Consider the following 16,928-nt stretch of genomic DNA (forward strand, 5'->3'; position numbering starts at 1 on the left):
ATTTTTTTTTGTTTTAGTTCTTCGAGGTAGGGTTTCACTCTACTCCAGGCTGACCTGGAATTCACTACGTAGTCTCAGGGTGGCCTCGAATCCATGGTGATCCTCCTACCTCTGCCTCCTGAATGCTATCATTAAAGGTGTGCGCCACCATGCCCAGTGTGATTTTTAAAATAATTTTTTTTTTTTTTGAGGCAAGTCCAACAGACTGCCGTTTTTTTTTAAATTATTTATTTATTTATTTATTTGAGAGCGACAGACACAGAGAGAAAGACAGAGGGAGAGAGAGAGAATGGGCACGCCAGGGCTTCCAGCCACTGCAAACGAACTCCAGATGCTTGCGCCCCCTTGTGCATCTGGCTAACGTGGGACCTGGGGAAGCGAGCCTCGAACCGGGGTCCTTAGGCTTCACAGGCAAGCGCTTAACCGCTAAGCCATCTCTCCAGCCCTGCCTTTTTTTTTTAATGTGAGAGAAGGAGAGAATTGCCGTGACAGGGCCTCCAGCCATTGTAATTTGACTCCAGACACTCGTGCCATCAGTGTGCATGTGTGGCTCTGTGCACTTGTATCGCTTTGTGCGTCTGGTTTATGTGGGATCTGGAGAGTTGAACACAGGTCCTTAGGTTTTGCAGGCAAATGCCTTAACCACTAGGCCATCTCTCCAGCCCTGTTTTTAAATACTTTTTAAAAAATTTATTTAATATTATTTGCAAGCAGAGAGATTCAGACAGGGTAGAGGGAGGAGGGAGGGAGAATGGGTGCACCAGGACCTCTAGCCACTACAAACAAAACTCCAAATGCATGTGCCACTTTGTCCAACCTGAGAATTTTCATTTTAATAGCAGCAGTAATGGAGATTGGTGCAAGCTGGGGCTGAGCCTTGAGGATAGTGGGATATGGGGCAGGGGAGGGACCAGCAGAGATCATAACCATTGGTCCAGAGATCCTGGGGGATGTTGTACATCTAGTTTTAGGTAATTCTTGTGGTGGGTTGAGGTGGTTGATTTGAAGGTTTGGGTGTAAGTGCATTTTTTTTGGCATAGGTCTTTAAGGTCTCACAATATAGCTGTGGCTAGTGAAACTCACTGTTGTAGAGTAGGCTAGCCTTGAATTTGTGTTGATCCTTCTGCCTCTGCCTTCTCAATGCTGTGATCACAAGTGTGCACACCCAGTGTTGCCCAAATCTTATTGAAAATTCTTAGGGTCAAGAGGACACAGAGTAGTCTGACAAAATGTAGCTTGAACCTGTTGTTTAACAGTGGCTTTGCAGGGCTGGAGAGATGGCTTGGTGGTTAAGCGCTTGCCTGTGAAGCCTAAGAACCCCAGTTTGAGGCTCAATTCCCCAGGAACCACATTAGCCAGATGCACAAGTGGGTGCATGTGTCTGGAGTTCATTTACAGTGGCTGGAGGCTCTGTCACACCCATTCTCTCTCTCTCTCTCTCTGCCTCTTTCTCTGTCTGTCGCTCTTAAATAAATAAATAAAAATAAACAACAACAACAACAACAAAAACCCAAAAAATAAAACCAAAAACCAAAAACAGTGCCTTTGCAGGGAAGGGTATTGAACCTGTATGGCATAAATGTATGGTACATGGGTGTGAGCAGACATGGTGGATCTCAAGTGTTTTTTCTCAGGGAGCCGTCTACATTTGTTTTTTAGGGGGAGGTGGTAAAGAATCTTGCTTTGTCGCCCAGGCTGGTTCATATCTCCAAAGTGCACGATTATGGGAGTGTGCTACCATACCCAACTGCATTTTTGAGGGACTTCAAACAGGCCTCTTGCAGCTACCTCTTTGCCAGCCTGATCCAGGGATTTCCCTAATCTGCCCTGCCCTACCAGTGTGTAGAGGTGGCTGATAGGGTCAGAGAAAGTAGGCTACCTCAGGAGATTGTTGCAGCCTGCTGGGTTTAGGACACCACTTCAGGGTCAGTGCTTGTCCTGGCCAGTGCCCTTGGATCCATCCCTAGGAGTTTGGGGAAGTTGCAGTGGCTGACATTATTATTATTATTATTTTGGTCTAGTTTTGCAAGTACTCTGCTCATTGCTCTTTTCCCTTTTTATTTATTTTTATTTTATTTGTTTTTTTGAGGTAGGGTTTTACTTTAGCTCAGGCTGACTTGGAATTCACTATGTAGTCTCAGGGTGACCTCAAACTCATGACAATCCTCCTACCTCTGCCTCCCAACTGCTGGGATTAAAGGTGTATGCCACCATCCCTGGCTCCTTTTCCTTTTTGATTGTCTTGCTTGTCTCTATATGGCTTTCAAGTTTTCTGTTTCTTTCATGGGGCAGGTGCACAGTTCACAGACAGGCAAGCTCACTGCCCCATCCCCTGTTCCCTGCCAGCTGTGTGAGTGGGTTGAGTAGTGGAGTTAAATTGGCAAACGTGGGGAGGTGTGTTTTATTTGAACATCTGTAAGTTCCATGTCAAAGGGAAAGAAGTTCTTTCTTTCTCCTTTCTAAGGTGTAAAAAGGTTTCCCAGAGGCTTAGAAAAGCTGAGGCTCCTGCCCCCCACTGGGTGTGTGTTGGCAAAGGAGGGGAAGATGTGGAGAGTGCTTTGGTAGTTTGGCAACAGCACCTCTGCTTTATCTAGAGAGATTTGCCCTGAGCAATGGTGAGCAATTGTCTGACGCAGACAGATGAAATTCTGGGACAAGTGTATGAATGAAACTGCTGTGGATCAGCAGCTCTGGTGGTCTGGCCTCCCTGGGCTCCCAGTGCCTGGGACAGTTTCTCTAGAGCCTCCTGAAGCCCCTGCTGCTTCTGGGGAGCCACCAGTTTCCAGTTTCCCACGTGCTTCCTTTTTTCTTTTGGAGGGTCACTTGAGTCTGATCTGCTCCAGGGCAGGAGGAAGTTGCACTCGGCGGGTGGAGTGGTTTCACCATGAGCTTGTCAGACCTGAAGGCAGAGGGCTGGGTGTCCTGTGCATGATGAAACTTGCAGGTGTATTGTGCTTCAGGATTGCATGTTTCCTTTGATGCACTTGGCTTCATTTTTATCCACCTGTTCATTAGTGTGGGTTAGGCGAAACAGGTGAACCCTGAACAAGTCACATCGAAACTAGGATTGATTTTATTTCCCTTGAAGCATAGTCCTCTCGCAGCAGTGATTCTTAACTGTTGTAAGAGGGAAACAAGTGTTTGGCAAGTTCATTTCTGCACAACGCCCCTTTACTCTGGATGTACAGACCATGCTTTTTAAAAACTTTTTTTCATGCTTTAAAAAAAAATTAATTTATTTGAGAGAGAGGCGAGTAAAAGGCAGACAGAGAAAGAGAATGGGCATGCTAGGGCATTTGACTGCTGCAAATGAACTCCAGATGCATGAACCACCTTGTGCATCTGGCTTACGTGGGTCCTGGAGAATTGAACCTGGGTCCTTTGGCTTTGCAGATAAGCACCTTAACTACTAAGCTGTCTCTTTAGCTCCAGGAGTTGGTTTTGTCCTACTTTGAACATTAGGATTAATGCAAGTGAGGAAATTTGAGGAAGAAAAATATTAAAAATCAGTGTGTCCCAGCACTCGGGAGGCAGAGGTAGGAGGATCACTGTGAGTTCAAGGCCACCCTGAGAGTACATAGTGAGTTGCAGGTCAGCCTGAGCTAGAGTGAGACCCTACCTTGAAAAACAAACAAACCAACAAAAAATTAGTGTGGGCTGGAGGGATAGATTAACTGTTAAGGTGCTTGCCTGAAAAGCCAAAAAGCCTAGGTTTTATTGTACACAAGGTGGTGCATGCCTCTGGAGTTCATTTACAGTGGCTGGAGGCCCTGGCACACCCATTTTCTCTCTGCCTCTTTCTCTCTATCAAATAAATAATAATAAATATTTTAAAAGATTAATGTTCTTTCTTTGTTACATGATGGTTGCACTCATGGTTTCTCCTTAGATTAGAAGGTCCTATCCACTGTCCAGTGTGGCTTTTCCTAGAGTTACCAATAAAGGGTAGGAACTTGTGTTGCTAAAGATAGGCTGTTGTCAGTGAAAGTGCCTGTGTTGATTAGTGGCAGAACTATGCTATTTTGTTTAGTGTCTATTAGCATTGTATCTTCCCTTCATAGTGAAGTTGTATAAAATTTACTTTTCTTATTTTAATTTTTAAAATATATTTTATTTATTTATTTGAGAGAGAAAGAGGCAGAAAGAGAGAGAGAGGGGGGGGCAGAGAGAGAGAGAGAGAATGGGCATGCCAGGGCCTCCAACCACTGCAAATGAACTCCAGATCCATGTGCCCCCTTGTGCATCTGGCTTATGTGGGTCCTGGAGAGTCAAGCCGGGAGCCTTTGGCTTTGCAGGCAAATGCCTTAACCACTAAGCCATCTCTCCAGCCCTATTTTTCTTATTTTTAATTTTCATACTTTTTCTTCTTTTTTTTTTTTTTTTCCTCCAAGGTAGGGTCTCACTCTAGCACAGGTTGACCTGGGCTAACCAAGAGCATAAGGGCCCACAGGCCCATCCCAACCTGCCCAATGGACACCTGTCAGGAGACATGTTGAAACTTCTGTTTCTTGCTTGTAACTTTAAAGGATTAAAGGGGTCAGGTGCCCAGGTTCAGGCAGTGGTTGACCAGATCAACCATATGGGCAGCCCAGAGGGGCTAGTGGACTTGGTCTGTGTTAGCACTTCTAGGGCCCTCCCACCACCTGATGGGGCTGTCTTAGCCTTGGCCTGTAGACATGCTTCAGATGTACCTGGATTTCATTTCCCTTGGTGACCTAAGGTACAGGCGTGGCATCTTGCTCCATATGGAAGTAACAAACTTCTCTTGCCTCAGAAGTTTGTGGAGGCTTAATTAGCACCTGTCATGCTTTTTAGAGAGGGCCCAACCCATCATCTGGACTTCTGGCCTGTCTTCTATGAACACTCATGGAGCTCTACCCCCGCTGTCTCAAGAAGTTTAGGGCTCAGTGTGCCCAGGGCAGATCTCCCAGATAGATGTTCCTGTCTTGGTACTCTGGGAAGGGTTTTGGGTGGAGAAAATACGGGTGGGCATGGGACGTGAGCACTGAGTGCTGTGGTCCCATAATTTCAAGGGAAGGGGTTTCTTAGTTAGACTTTGAGGAGACTGAGCAACTCTGGCTGTATCTTCATTTCTTAGAACTCAGTGTTTTACGTGAATGTGAATCCTGTAGGAATGTATGGTTCTACACTTGAAGGGAAGGGACTTTGTGTGTTACAGACTTCATCCTCCTCATCCCTCTTGAGTGGAAACATGGGGTCATCTTTCCGACTGCTGGCATAAGCTAAGTTAGTGCTGGAGGCTGTGGTGGTGGCCAGTGTCCTCTTCATCAGTCCTGGCCTCTGGTCTCTGTTGTAGGCCATCCAAGCACCTCACAGTCCTACTTCTCCCTCTCACCTGGCCCATCCATGGACTGGTGCTGATACCTTCCCTAACCTTCCCTCTCACATTCTTCCATCAGACCTTAGCCTTGGTTGTTGATACTTTATCCTCAATTTGCCCTTGGACCTTTGTCTTCTAGAGATTGCTCTTGTTGTGTGGTCCAGCGGGTGCATTTGAGGCACCTCTGAAGTCACATTCCCAGCTCCCATGTGCTGTCCTGCCACTTTGTCTCTCTTAGCCTTGTGGATGTGGGAGCCTGACAGTGATGGGAGGGTAATGTTTTCACCCCTGTGCCCCTGTGCCTGCTGTGTGGATTAGCTGTCATGTGTCCCCTATCCTGTTCAGAGTTTATTTTACCTGGATGTCTTAGCTATTCCTCCATCTTCCTCTGTTGCACACGTTCTCATCCTATAGTGTGGCTCCTTGTTCCTCTTTGTTCTCACTTGAACCCATCCCATTTGCTGTTTGTTTTTTGTCCTGTTCAGATAGGATGAGAAGCTATCCTACCCTGAAGTGCCCCCATGGCGTTAATGGCTCCCCCTTTGGGCCCCCAGGACTATTATTTTATATTGGGTTACCTGTAGTTATGAATTATTACATGAATGTCAAGGAAGGGTTCTTTGTTCATGGCAGGGCTGCCCCTCAAGGGAACAGGGGAGTGAGAAGAGTTGAAAGGAAGACCTACTAGGGCTGAGACCTGGAAAAGACAGATAGGGGGTCCTTCTGTCCCTGAAAACCCAAGGGAGCTGGCAGCTTGAGGAGCAGGAGGGCAGTGGACAGTTTTCCAAGCCAGGTTGCTGACTAGCGAAGTGTCAGGGTCAGTACGTCCCTGCCCTGAGGAAACTTGGGCTCCTCTGTCTGACTTCAGGCATCTTAGACAGACTGGGCGTCCTTCCCCATATGCAGGTACCTAGTTCTGCTTGTGCAGCTTTCACTCTAAGCCTGGAGCACTCTCTCTGTGCTATGGAGATACCCTAGTCCCTGGGCTCTCCATGGCAAGAGATGTTATTACTACTCTTTGGTATTTGTCAGTTGATTGAGAAATGGTTATTTCTATTTTTCAAAATATTTTTATTTGTGTGTGTGTGTGTGTGTGTGTGTGTGTGTGTGTAGACCCTCCCCCCATACATACTTGCACAGCAGAGCCACAAATAAACTCTAGTTGCATGGGCCGCTTTGTGCATCTGGCTTTTTGTAGGTACTAAGGAATTGAACCTGGGCCAGTAGACTTTGCAAGCAAGGACCTTTAACTGCTGAGCCATCCCCTCAGCCCCTAGAAATGGTTATTTTTATATAAAGGTATTAGAAATTGAAATGTGTGGCAATAGCAGACTTGAGAGGTGCTGGAGTTCTCTGCTCCTAACATTGGTGCTCTCCTCTCCTCTCCTTTTCTTTTTCTTTTGCTTTTTGTTGCTGTGACAAATTAATTCTAGAGCTAGGTGTGGTGGTGCAGACATGTTATCCCAGCATTTAAGAGGCTGAGGCAGGAGAATCATAAAGTTGAGGCCAGCCTGGGTTACATAGAGAGATCTTGCCTCAAAACAGAAATAAACGGAAACAAACATTCCAAACCTTTTAGGTGGTTTAGCTTTCCTGTGTTTGAAATTTTTCTGTTAATGGGATTATTTCTTTCACCTTGTGCTTTGCTTTGCTTCGCTTGTAACGTCCCCACTTCAACCTCTTTCCTGGGAATGGTCACACCTAAAACTGAGCCCAGTGGGCAGCTGGTACCCCAAGAAGCTGTACTGGCTCATTAGTGTTGAAGCGGCAGAAGCTCTGTGATCTGGGGCACTGCTCCATTCAGACTGGAGATGGTCAGCTCCATCTGTAGTCAGGGCTGATCAAAAGTTTTGGGACTGGGGTTGAGGAAGGAGGGGGTAAAGGGGTACTATGAATTGTGATGAGCAGATTGATTAAATGAGGTGGGAAATAATGGCAATGATGACAAAGCACATGTTCAATTTTCTCTATTGTTTTCTGAGCTGACTGGTGCTGTGCCATCTCTATCTCCAAAAGACCCAGATCATGCTGGGCACCGTGTTGGGCCAGGCTTGACTATCTCTCCTGTGAAGGGGGTCTGCTCTCACCTAAAGCAAAAGTAGATACTAGATGTGATACTTTGATCACTTTAAACATTTCTGTTGTATGCTTAAAATTGTTAGTACTTTGCTGCAACTTTGTTAGAGTTAGTATTGCTTTCCTTCTAGTCAGTCATTTATACAAGCCATTCATAACTTCATCAATTAAGGAGACTCCTTTCTTCTCAAGAAGTGTTTGCCTCTTAGGCAGGTGATGCATCTGTTATGGGCATCCTCCCAGGGCTGGGTCTTGGTTGTGGTATGGTGGCTTCATCTATGGCAGGGTCCTGTCCTCTTAACCTGAGTACTCATTGCCTAGTTACAGGCTACTGCTTATTGTTCTTTTGGGGGCATGTGTTAGAAGTCATAATTTTCTGGGCTGTTTGTTGTAGAAGGAGTCTTCTCCCCACAGTGCTGTGGGAAGAGATGGTGAAGGTGATCTGATGTAGATACTTTTGCATCTGTGAAAAGGTAGCGAGGATTTCATGGGAAGCTCACTGGTTTAGGTGAGGACCTGGCTGTGTACTGGGTTGATTATGTGGGTACTGCGATTTTCTTTTGCCTAGGGCTTGACCGCATGTGTGACATGTTCAAAAGTGCTTTGTAGTGTTACCACTGGTTTGCTGAGCCTTTTATGATGGGTGTTTCTTAGTATTAGTGTGGAACACTAAGAAACACAATCTCTCCAGCTCCCAACTTTGATATTTTACTTAAAAGTAAGGTATCTTCCCAGTCTTCAGGAGTTTGAGGAAGGAGGACCATAAGTTTTAGGTCAGCTTAGGTTATATTGAAGCTTCATTTAAAATAAAAAGAAGGCATCAGCCAGGCGTGGTGGCACACACCTTTAATCAAAGCACTCGGGAGGCAGAGGCAGGAGGATCACTGAGTTCGAGGCCACCCTAAGATGACATAGTGAATTCCAGTTCAGCCTGAGCTTTACTTGTCCTGTATCTTGTCTCATCTGTGAGGTGGTGTACTTATGATAGTGTCCTCCTGAAAGACCAGAACAGAGTCTGTAGTAATGTGCCCAAGGTGGCCTGCTGTTGTGGAGTGTTGTGGTCTCAGCTGTCTGCCTGGATGTTGGCCAGTTAAGGCTGCAGAGGATCAGTATATTTCTCTGAGGCCTAGTGAGAGCTACTCCTGAGCTGAGGTGTAGGGACCTTTCTCCAAGGGCCTGGGGTGGGGTTGCTTTTTTTGGCCTGGATTTGGCAGTGCCTTCAGGGAGCCTCAAACCAGCATCTCCTGCTTGGCAGCAGGGAAAACGTGATTCCACATTGCTCCACACTTGTGATTTTCAGGGCTTGGAGAGCATGCCCCAGGGAGGGGAAGCTAGCTTGGGTGGGTAGCAATCAAAAGGTGTGGTGGTTTAGGATGATTACTTGGAAACTCATTTTCTTTGCACCATGCACTGGGCTAATTTCTAGAACAACAAAAATAGACCCCACCGTTTCTCCTCCTGTGCTGAGAGGTGTTTTTCTGCAAATTGTTGGTGGTGTAATTGCTTCCGTACTGTGCTTTTCTGCAGGTGTCTCTAGATTTGTTGTTCTTCAGCTGCTGAGCCATCTCTTCAGCCTGTAGATTGGTTTTTGTTTTATGCTTCCGTGGTAGGGGGAAGGTATCTCCCTCTGTATAGCTCAATGGCCATCCTCCTTACTGCCTTACAGTTTCACTTTTGTGGTACAGGCCAAGCACTGATTGGTATTGGGGGGAAGACATACTGTTAAGATGTGATGCCTGTTTTTTTTTTTTTTTTTTTTTTTTTTGGTTTTTGGAGGTAGGGTATCTAGCTCAGGCTGAACTGGAATTCACTATGTCATCTCAGGGTGGCCTCGAACTCATAGCAATCCTCCTGCCTCTGCCTCCCAAGTGCTGGGATTAAAGGTGTGTGCCACCACGCCTGGCTGATGCCTTTTTTTTTTTTTTTTTAATGAACCTTCAATATAACCTAAGATGACCTAAAACTTATGGTCCTCCTTCCTCAAACTTTTGAAGACTGGGAAGATACCTTACTTTTAAGTAAAAAATCAAAGTTGGGAAGCTGGAGAGATTGCTTAGCAGCTAAGGTGCTGTCTCCAGAGCCTAACAACCTGGGTTTGATTTCCCAGTACCCATGTAAGCCAGATGCACAAAGTGGTACATGCATCTGGAATTTTTGCAGTGGCTAGAGGCTCTAGCTTGCCCATTCTCTCTCTCTCTGCTTGCAAACAAATAATTTTTTTTTTTAAAGCAAAGCTTTAGGTTGGGGAGATGGCGCATCTGTTAAAGGTGCTTGCTTATAAAGGCTACTGGTCTGGGTTCAGTTCCCCAGCACCCAGATAAAACCAGATGCACAATGTGGCACATGCATCTAGAGTTTGTTTGCCACTGCAAGTGGCTCTGGTGTGCATATACTCACTTTGTCTCTGCTCACAAATAAACAAATAAAAATATATTAAGAAAAGAAAAAAGCCAGGTGTGGTGGCACACACCTTTAATCCCAGCACTCGGGAGACAGAGGTAGGAGGATTGCTGTGAGTTTGAGGCCACCCAGAGACTACATAGTTAATTCCATGTCAGCCTGGATCAGAGTGAGACTACTTCGAAAAAAAAAAAGTCCTATACTTATATGTGCGTTTGTGTGTGTGTGGTGTGTATTTTAGTTACCTTTTCCTCTTCTTTCCTCATTACTTCTGGATCCGTCATGTACACTGAGAGCCCACGTCACGGGATCCAGCTGGAAGCTTCTAGAATGGATCTCTGTCCAAGTTAAGAAAGTACAGGAATAAAAAGAATTGGTATTCTACTCACGAAGATGCAGCGTTAGTTCTCCAGGCAGGTTGGCCATGCTGCTGGTTTTCTGATTATGTGTGTGAACAATAGAAGCTGAAGCGAGCATTTGCAGATGTGGTAGCCAATTATGTCCCAGGATATCATGTACCTACTGTGCCCACTTGACCCATCTTGTGCATACCCATCTTCCTAAGGAGAGCTAAAGGAGGGGCCAATTTGAAGTTCTTTTGGGTGTGATTAGCTTTTTATACATGATGAGAACTTCCTCACCCCACTAACCCAGAAGCTGTGCTGTGTGTGTGTGTTTTCATTCAGGTAGGGTCTCACTCCAGTCCAGGGTGACCTGGAACTCACTCTGTAGTCCCAAGCTGGCCTTGAATTTACAGTAATCCTTTTCCCTCTGCCTCTCAAGTGCTGACATTAAAGGTGTGTACCACCATGCCTGGCATGTTTTGGTTCTGAGTGCCACATCTGTACTCCATGTTTCTGCTGGAGAGGTGTGTTTGTTTTTTAAATCAGTGACTTAAAATATAAATATAAAATATAAATATAAAATGTAAAATATATGACACTGGATGAATTGAATTTATGTGAAGTGAATTGACTTTTAGTTTTAAATTTCACATAAGTTGAATCTAGGAATGAGTTCTTTTTTTTAAACATTTTTTAAAAATTTATTTATTTGAGAGTGACAGACACAGAGAGAAAGGCAGATAGAGGGAGAGAGAGAATGGGCACGCCAGGGCTTCCAGCCTCTGCAAACGAACTCCAGACACGTGCGCCCCCTTGTGCATCTGGCTAACGTGGGACCTGGGGAACCGAGCCTCGAACTGGGGTTCTTAGGCTTCACAGGCAAGTGCTTAACCGCTAAGCCATCTCTCCAGCCCTAGGAATGAGTTCTTAAATAAGTTTTAGACACAGAGTGTATCTGTATTCACTTGATAAGGAAGCATTCAAGTCCAGTTCTATGTTTCTGGTCCCTGGTGAATATGTTTGCGAATAAGGAGACCTATGTCATAGTGGCTTCATGAGGTTGAGGCTGTCAGTGCCTTCCTCTTTGTAGATTGAGAAGAGGAGATGGGGTCCATCCTTAGCTGTTGTGACAGTGGTGGCCTGTGTAGCTGGGTAGCTGGCTGTACCCTGACTCACCTGGGCTAGCTGCTTCCAACTTCTATACCAAGCACTTGGATAGACTGTGCGCAGGCTTGCTCACTCTTCTTTACTTATTACTACTAGTATAATTGATTTTATTATTATTTCTGTGGTGCTAGGGATGAATCTAGGGCCTTACACATGCTAGGCAAGTGCTCTACCACCAACTCATATCCCCTCCCCCCTCTTTTTTTTCTTTTTAAGGAGGATGTTTTTAAGCTGGGTATGATGGTTTATACCTGTAATCCCAAGATGTTGGAGGCTGAGGCAAGAGGATTGCCATGAGTTCCTAGTCATTCTGGGCTACAGACTGAGAAAAGTTTATAGTCTTTTTTTTTTTTTTTTTTTTTTTTTGGTTTTGCAAGGTAGGGTCTTGCTGTAGCCCAGGCTGACCTGGTTGGTATTCACTATGTAATTTTAGGATGGCCTTAAACTCTTGGCGATTCTCCTACCTCTACCTCCTGAGTGCTGGGATTAAAGATATGTACCACCATGCTCAGCTATTTATTATTCTTTTAAAAATATTTTTATTTATTTTCAAGAAGAGGGGGGAGATGGGTGATCCAGTGCCTCTTACCACTGAACTTCAGATGCATATGCCACTTTGTGACTCTGGCCTTATGTGGGAACTGGGGAATTAAACCCGGGTTGCCAGGTTTTGCAAGCAAGTGCCCTTATCCACTGAGCTTTCTCTTGAGCCCTGGGGAAAAGAAGACCAGGCTCTTCCTGGTATAACTCTCTTCCCAGAGTGAGCCACAGCTTGAGCCTGAGGGTCCTGGCCATTCATTGTATTTCTGTGTCTTGCCTCATTGCTGTGTCCAGCTGACTGGCTGGTATGCTCCTTTATACCACTGCTACCACCCAGCTTGGCCGTGACCTTTGATCTTGGTCATTACCTAGTTAGTATTTCTGCCCTTCTCTCCAGTGGTGTTCTTGCCACAGTCCTATTTCATATTTATTTATTGAGAGAGAGAGAGAGAGAGAGAGAGAAGGGGGGGGAAGGGGGAGGTGGGGAGGAAGAGAATAGGTGTGTCAGGGCCTCCTGCCACAGCAAATGAACTCCAGACACATGTGCCACTTTGTGCATCTGGCTTTATATGTACTGGAAAATTGAACCTGGGCCATCGTGCTTTCCAAGCATGTGCCTTTGACCACTGAACCATCTCTGTAGTCCCTTAGCCCAATTATTATTATTATTATTATTATTATTATTTTTTTTTTTTTTGAGGTAGGGTCTCACTGTAGTCTAGGCTGGCCTGGAATTCACTCTGTATTCTCAGGGTGGCCTCTAACTCACAGCGATCCTGCTACTTCTGCCTCCTGAGTGCTGGGATTAAAGGCATGTGCCACCACACCTGGCTCCCCTCAGCCCTATTTTTTTTTTTTTAATTTTTTTTTTTATTTACTTATTTGAGAGTGACAGACACAGAGAGAAAGACAGATAGAGGGAGAGAGAGAGAGAATGGGCGCGCCAGGGCTTCCAGCCTCTGCAAACGAACTCCAGACGCGTGCGCCCCCTTATGCATCTGGCTAACGTGGGACCTGGGGAACCGAGCCTCGAACCGGGGTCCTTAGGCTTCACAGGCAAGCGCTTAACCGCTAAGCCATCTCTCCAGCCCCCCTCAGCCCTATTTTAAGAGACACTTGGCGCTTTTGTTTTCAGTACTCACTTGTACTGCCTGGCTGATACATTGCACACCATCCCAGTTAGTAATGTGTACATTTTATTTACTTCTTTTGTTAGGTCATGCTGTCTGGAAAGTGACTAACCTGCTGCTTTTAGGCCTTTAATGCCCCTATTTTTTTTTTTTTTTTAATGGTAGAAAAGGGTTTATTTCAGGCTTACTGATTTGAGGGGAAGTATTATGGCAGAGGACGCTAGCTCACTCTGTACATCCACAGCAGAGAGACACAACCAATAGCCAGTAAGTATGGATGGCCAGAGCTCAAACTCCCTATCTTTTTCTTTTATTTTTTAAACGATTTATTTATTTATTTGAGAGAGAGAGAGAGAGAGAGAGAGAGAGAGAGAGAGAGAGAGAGATACAGAAATAGGCAGGTAGAGAGAGAAAGAGAATGGGCTTGGCAGGGCCTCCAGCCACTGCAAACGAACTCTAGATGCTTGTGCCCCTTGTGCATCTGGCTTACATGGGTCCTGGGGAGTTGAACCTGGGTCCTTTGGCTTTGCATGCAAGTGCCTTAACTGCCAAGCCATTTCTCTAGCCCCTTAATTTTATTTTTGTTTTATTGAGATAGGGTCTCATTGTAGCCCAGGCTGACCTGGATGGAATTCACTATATTGTCTCAGGCTGACCTTGGACTCACAGATATCCTCCCTACCTCAGCCTTCAGAGGGCTGAGATTAAAGGCACGTGCCATTGCACCTGGCCATAGTGTCCCTATCGTTATGATTAAAGCCAGTGTCCCTGTCCTATCTGTTATCTCCAAGTGGTTGTGATAATTGTGTGCCACTGGAATCTACTTCAGGCATTCCCAACAGGTAGAGGACTGTATATGGAAGGGAGGGGCACAAGATGTGTTTATCTTTTCTGTTAGTTTCAGTATAGTCTACCTATAGCTCCCAAGGCATTCCTCTTCCTGGAAGCTTCTGCTTCTCCACCTGAACCCCACTGGTGAGGTTGGGAAGATCTTTCTATTCCTCCATCGGACACTTTCCTTTTTCAAATGTGGAGGCTTCTTGTTGTCAGACTAAGGGTTAGCAAGTGGCTTTTGTAGGGAGTGTGACATCAGCAGCAGGTATACTAGCTGCTTTATCATGTGAAGACTTTTTTTTTCACAATTTGTTGGGGCTTTTATCAGGAAAGGTGTTGCATTTTATCAGATGTTTTGCTTCTATTAAGGTGATTATGTGTTTTTAGTTTGTTATTCTATTAATTTGGTGTATCTCATTAGTTGATTGTTGGATGCTATACCAGCTTTGCATTCCTTTCTAATGAGAGATAACCCATTTAATCTATTCCTAGTATAAAGTTGATAAAACCCATTTATTCCTAGTGGTGAAGTTCTTCTAGTTTGTTGTTGTAGTCAGTTTACTAATATGCCTTTGATAGATTTTTAATTTTTTTTCTTTATATATGAGAGAGAAAAAAAGAGAGAGAGAGGAGGGAAGGGAAGGGAAGGGGAGGGGAGGGGAGGAGAGGATGGGTGTTCCAGGGCTTCCAGCCATTGTAAACAAACTCCATACACATGTGTCACCTTGTGCATCTAGCTTGTGTGGGTCCTGGGGAATTGAACCTGGGTCCTTTGGCTTTGCAGTCAAGTATCTTAACCGCTAAGCCATTTCTCAGCCCCAGAGATTTTGTGTTTGTGTTCCTCAGAGGTCAGTGGCAGTTTTCTACTGTAATCTTGGGTTCATAGCAGAGCAACCTTGATCTTGCATAAGGAATTGGCAAGTATTTTCTCAGAGCTTGTACAAGGTAGTATTTTTGTTTATTTCCTTAGATGTCTGCTAGAACTCAGGGATTTATTTTCAAGCAGAGAGAAACAGGTAGGAGGGAGAGAGAGAAAGAGAGAGGGAGGGAGGGAGGGAGGGAGGGAAGGAAGATGAGGATGAGAATGAATATGGGTGTGCCAGGGCTTCTAGCAGCTGCAAATGAACTCCAGATACATGCACCATATGTGTGTTTTTATATGTTTTATTTGTGTGTAAGTGTATGCATGTACCTGTGTGGTTTTTTCTTTTCTTTTCTTTTTTTTTCAAGATAGGGTCTTAACTATGGTCCAGACTAACCTGGAATTCACTATGTAGTCTCAGGGTGGCCTCAAACTCATGGTGATCCTCCTACCTTTGCCTTCCAAGTGCTGGGATTAAAGGCATGTGCCACCACACCTGACTGTCTGTGTGTTCTATATATGTGTTAATGTATGTGTATGTTTCTTGAAACAGGGCTCTCTATATAGCCCTGGCCTGGTGTTTAACGTATATTAATCCTTTTGCCTCTGCTTCTTGAGTTCTGGGATTGTATATTTATGTTTTTTTCCATGTTTGTGTGTGTATGTGTGAAACCAGCACACACATCTGTATATACTAAGGTCTTGCTGCTACAAAAGAATGCCTGCTAGCTATATGTGGGTGGCTGGGAATTGAACTGGGGCTGGCAGGCTTTGCAAGCAAGTGCCTTTAATTACTGAGCCTTCTCCCCAGCCCTGAGAACCAATGTTGAATGAGAGAATTAGAGGTCTAGTGAGTGAGGACCAGTGTTCTAATGAGAGAACCAGTGTTCTAAAGAGGACTAATATTATAGTAAGGATCAAATTTTTTTTTGGCAGACAGTTTCCATGTTCATTCATAGTGCTGTGTATTTGGCAGTGGCTGCCATCACAGGGAAGATGAGCTAGAGGTTCCAGATTGAGTTAGCACCTGTGGCAGTGGGTAGAAATTAGACTTGTAAGGTGGCAGGGCAAGGTTGGAACCCTCCTAGGCTGACTAAGATAGTAAGATTTGAGAGAGGATTCCTCTTACTCTTTGCTTTTGTGTGGATCATTTGGTGTATAACTTTTATTGTTTGGTGCCTTTATTTATATACAGGTAATGTAGATTCTGCTGAGATTTTCCTGACTCCTTGCAGACTAATTCAGTCTGCACATTTGGAGGTTAGCATCTGTGCCCCTCAGAGGACTAGACTCTGATGTGTTCCTGCTGTGAGGGTACTGTTGGAAGGTCCCTTTTTCCAGGACCTTATAATTTTTTAAAAATTTTATTTGTTTGAAAGGGAGAGAAAGAGAGAGAGAGAGAGAGAGAGAGAGAGAGAGAGAGAATGAGCGACCGAGTGATAACATGGATGTGCCAGGGCCTTCAGCTGTTGCAGATGTACTCCAGATGCATGTGCCACCTTTTGCATCTGGCTTACTTGGGTCCTGGGGAATTGAACATGGGTCTTTTGGCTTTGCAGGCAAGTGCCTTAACTGCTAAGCCATCTCTCCAGCACTTGAATTCTTTTTCTCATACTGAATCTCTTTTGTTGGTGTTGGGTGATACGTGTCCAGAATAAAAATTTTGGAAGATGCAATGAGTTGTTCTGGTAATTTGTTTATGATTTTAATTCATAGGTGCATTAAAAACTTACTATTTTTTTTCAGGCCCAAACATTTAAACATGGAAAACGTGAAGACTGTCTACCCTATGGTAAGGTTTATTTTAAGATCATTGTGTTTATGATGAGTTTGTGAATAAATAACTAAGTGTACTACCTAGGTATTAGAATCTGTAACGATATATTTGAATATTATCATAACTCTTTGTTTTCTCTTTTTGTGTTTTAAAAATGTAACTTTTGGTAAACTGTCCTAGTTATTTGACATAGAGGAAATTACTTGGGCCTTGTTCTGGAGATCTGGGTTTTGCAGTACCCCAGTTGCCCTGTCTTCATCCTAGAAGGGCACTGGTCATGGCCCTAAGGTAACCACTGGTCTCTAGGGACCTTATTATAGACTTGTTCTTTGTGCCACTACTGTTTCCTATTTCTTCACTTCTTCCCCTGTCACCCTTTGTCTTCATCACTTTATCCTCCCTCCTATCTCACACCTCATCCCTCTCCCCATTGTTTCATTTTTTCTCTCTTCCTCAC

General features: G+C 44.7%; 1 protein-coding gene across 1 annotated transcript in view; it reads left to right on the top strand.

Annotated features, from left to right (window-relative positions):
- Positions 1-16,928, top strand: part of Tbcd (tubulin folding cofactor D) — a 197,122-nt gene that overhangs the window by 40,891 nt on the left and 139,303 nt on the right. The window contains exon 8 of the mRNA XM_045159196.1: positions 16,441-16,486. Within this exon, the coding sequence (XP_045015131.1) occupies positions 16,441-16,486 (46 nt within the window). The remainder of the gene's footprint in view (positions 1-16,440; positions 16,487-16,928) is intronic.

Source organism: Jaculus jaculus, chromosome 9, assembly GCF_020740685.1.
Source record: "Jaculus jaculus isolate mJacJac1 chromosome 9, mJacJac1.mat.Y.cur, whole genome shotgun sequence".
NCBI classification, from domain to species: Eukaryota; Metazoa; Chordata; class Mammalia; order Rodentia; family Dipodidae; genus Jaculus; species Jaculus jaculus.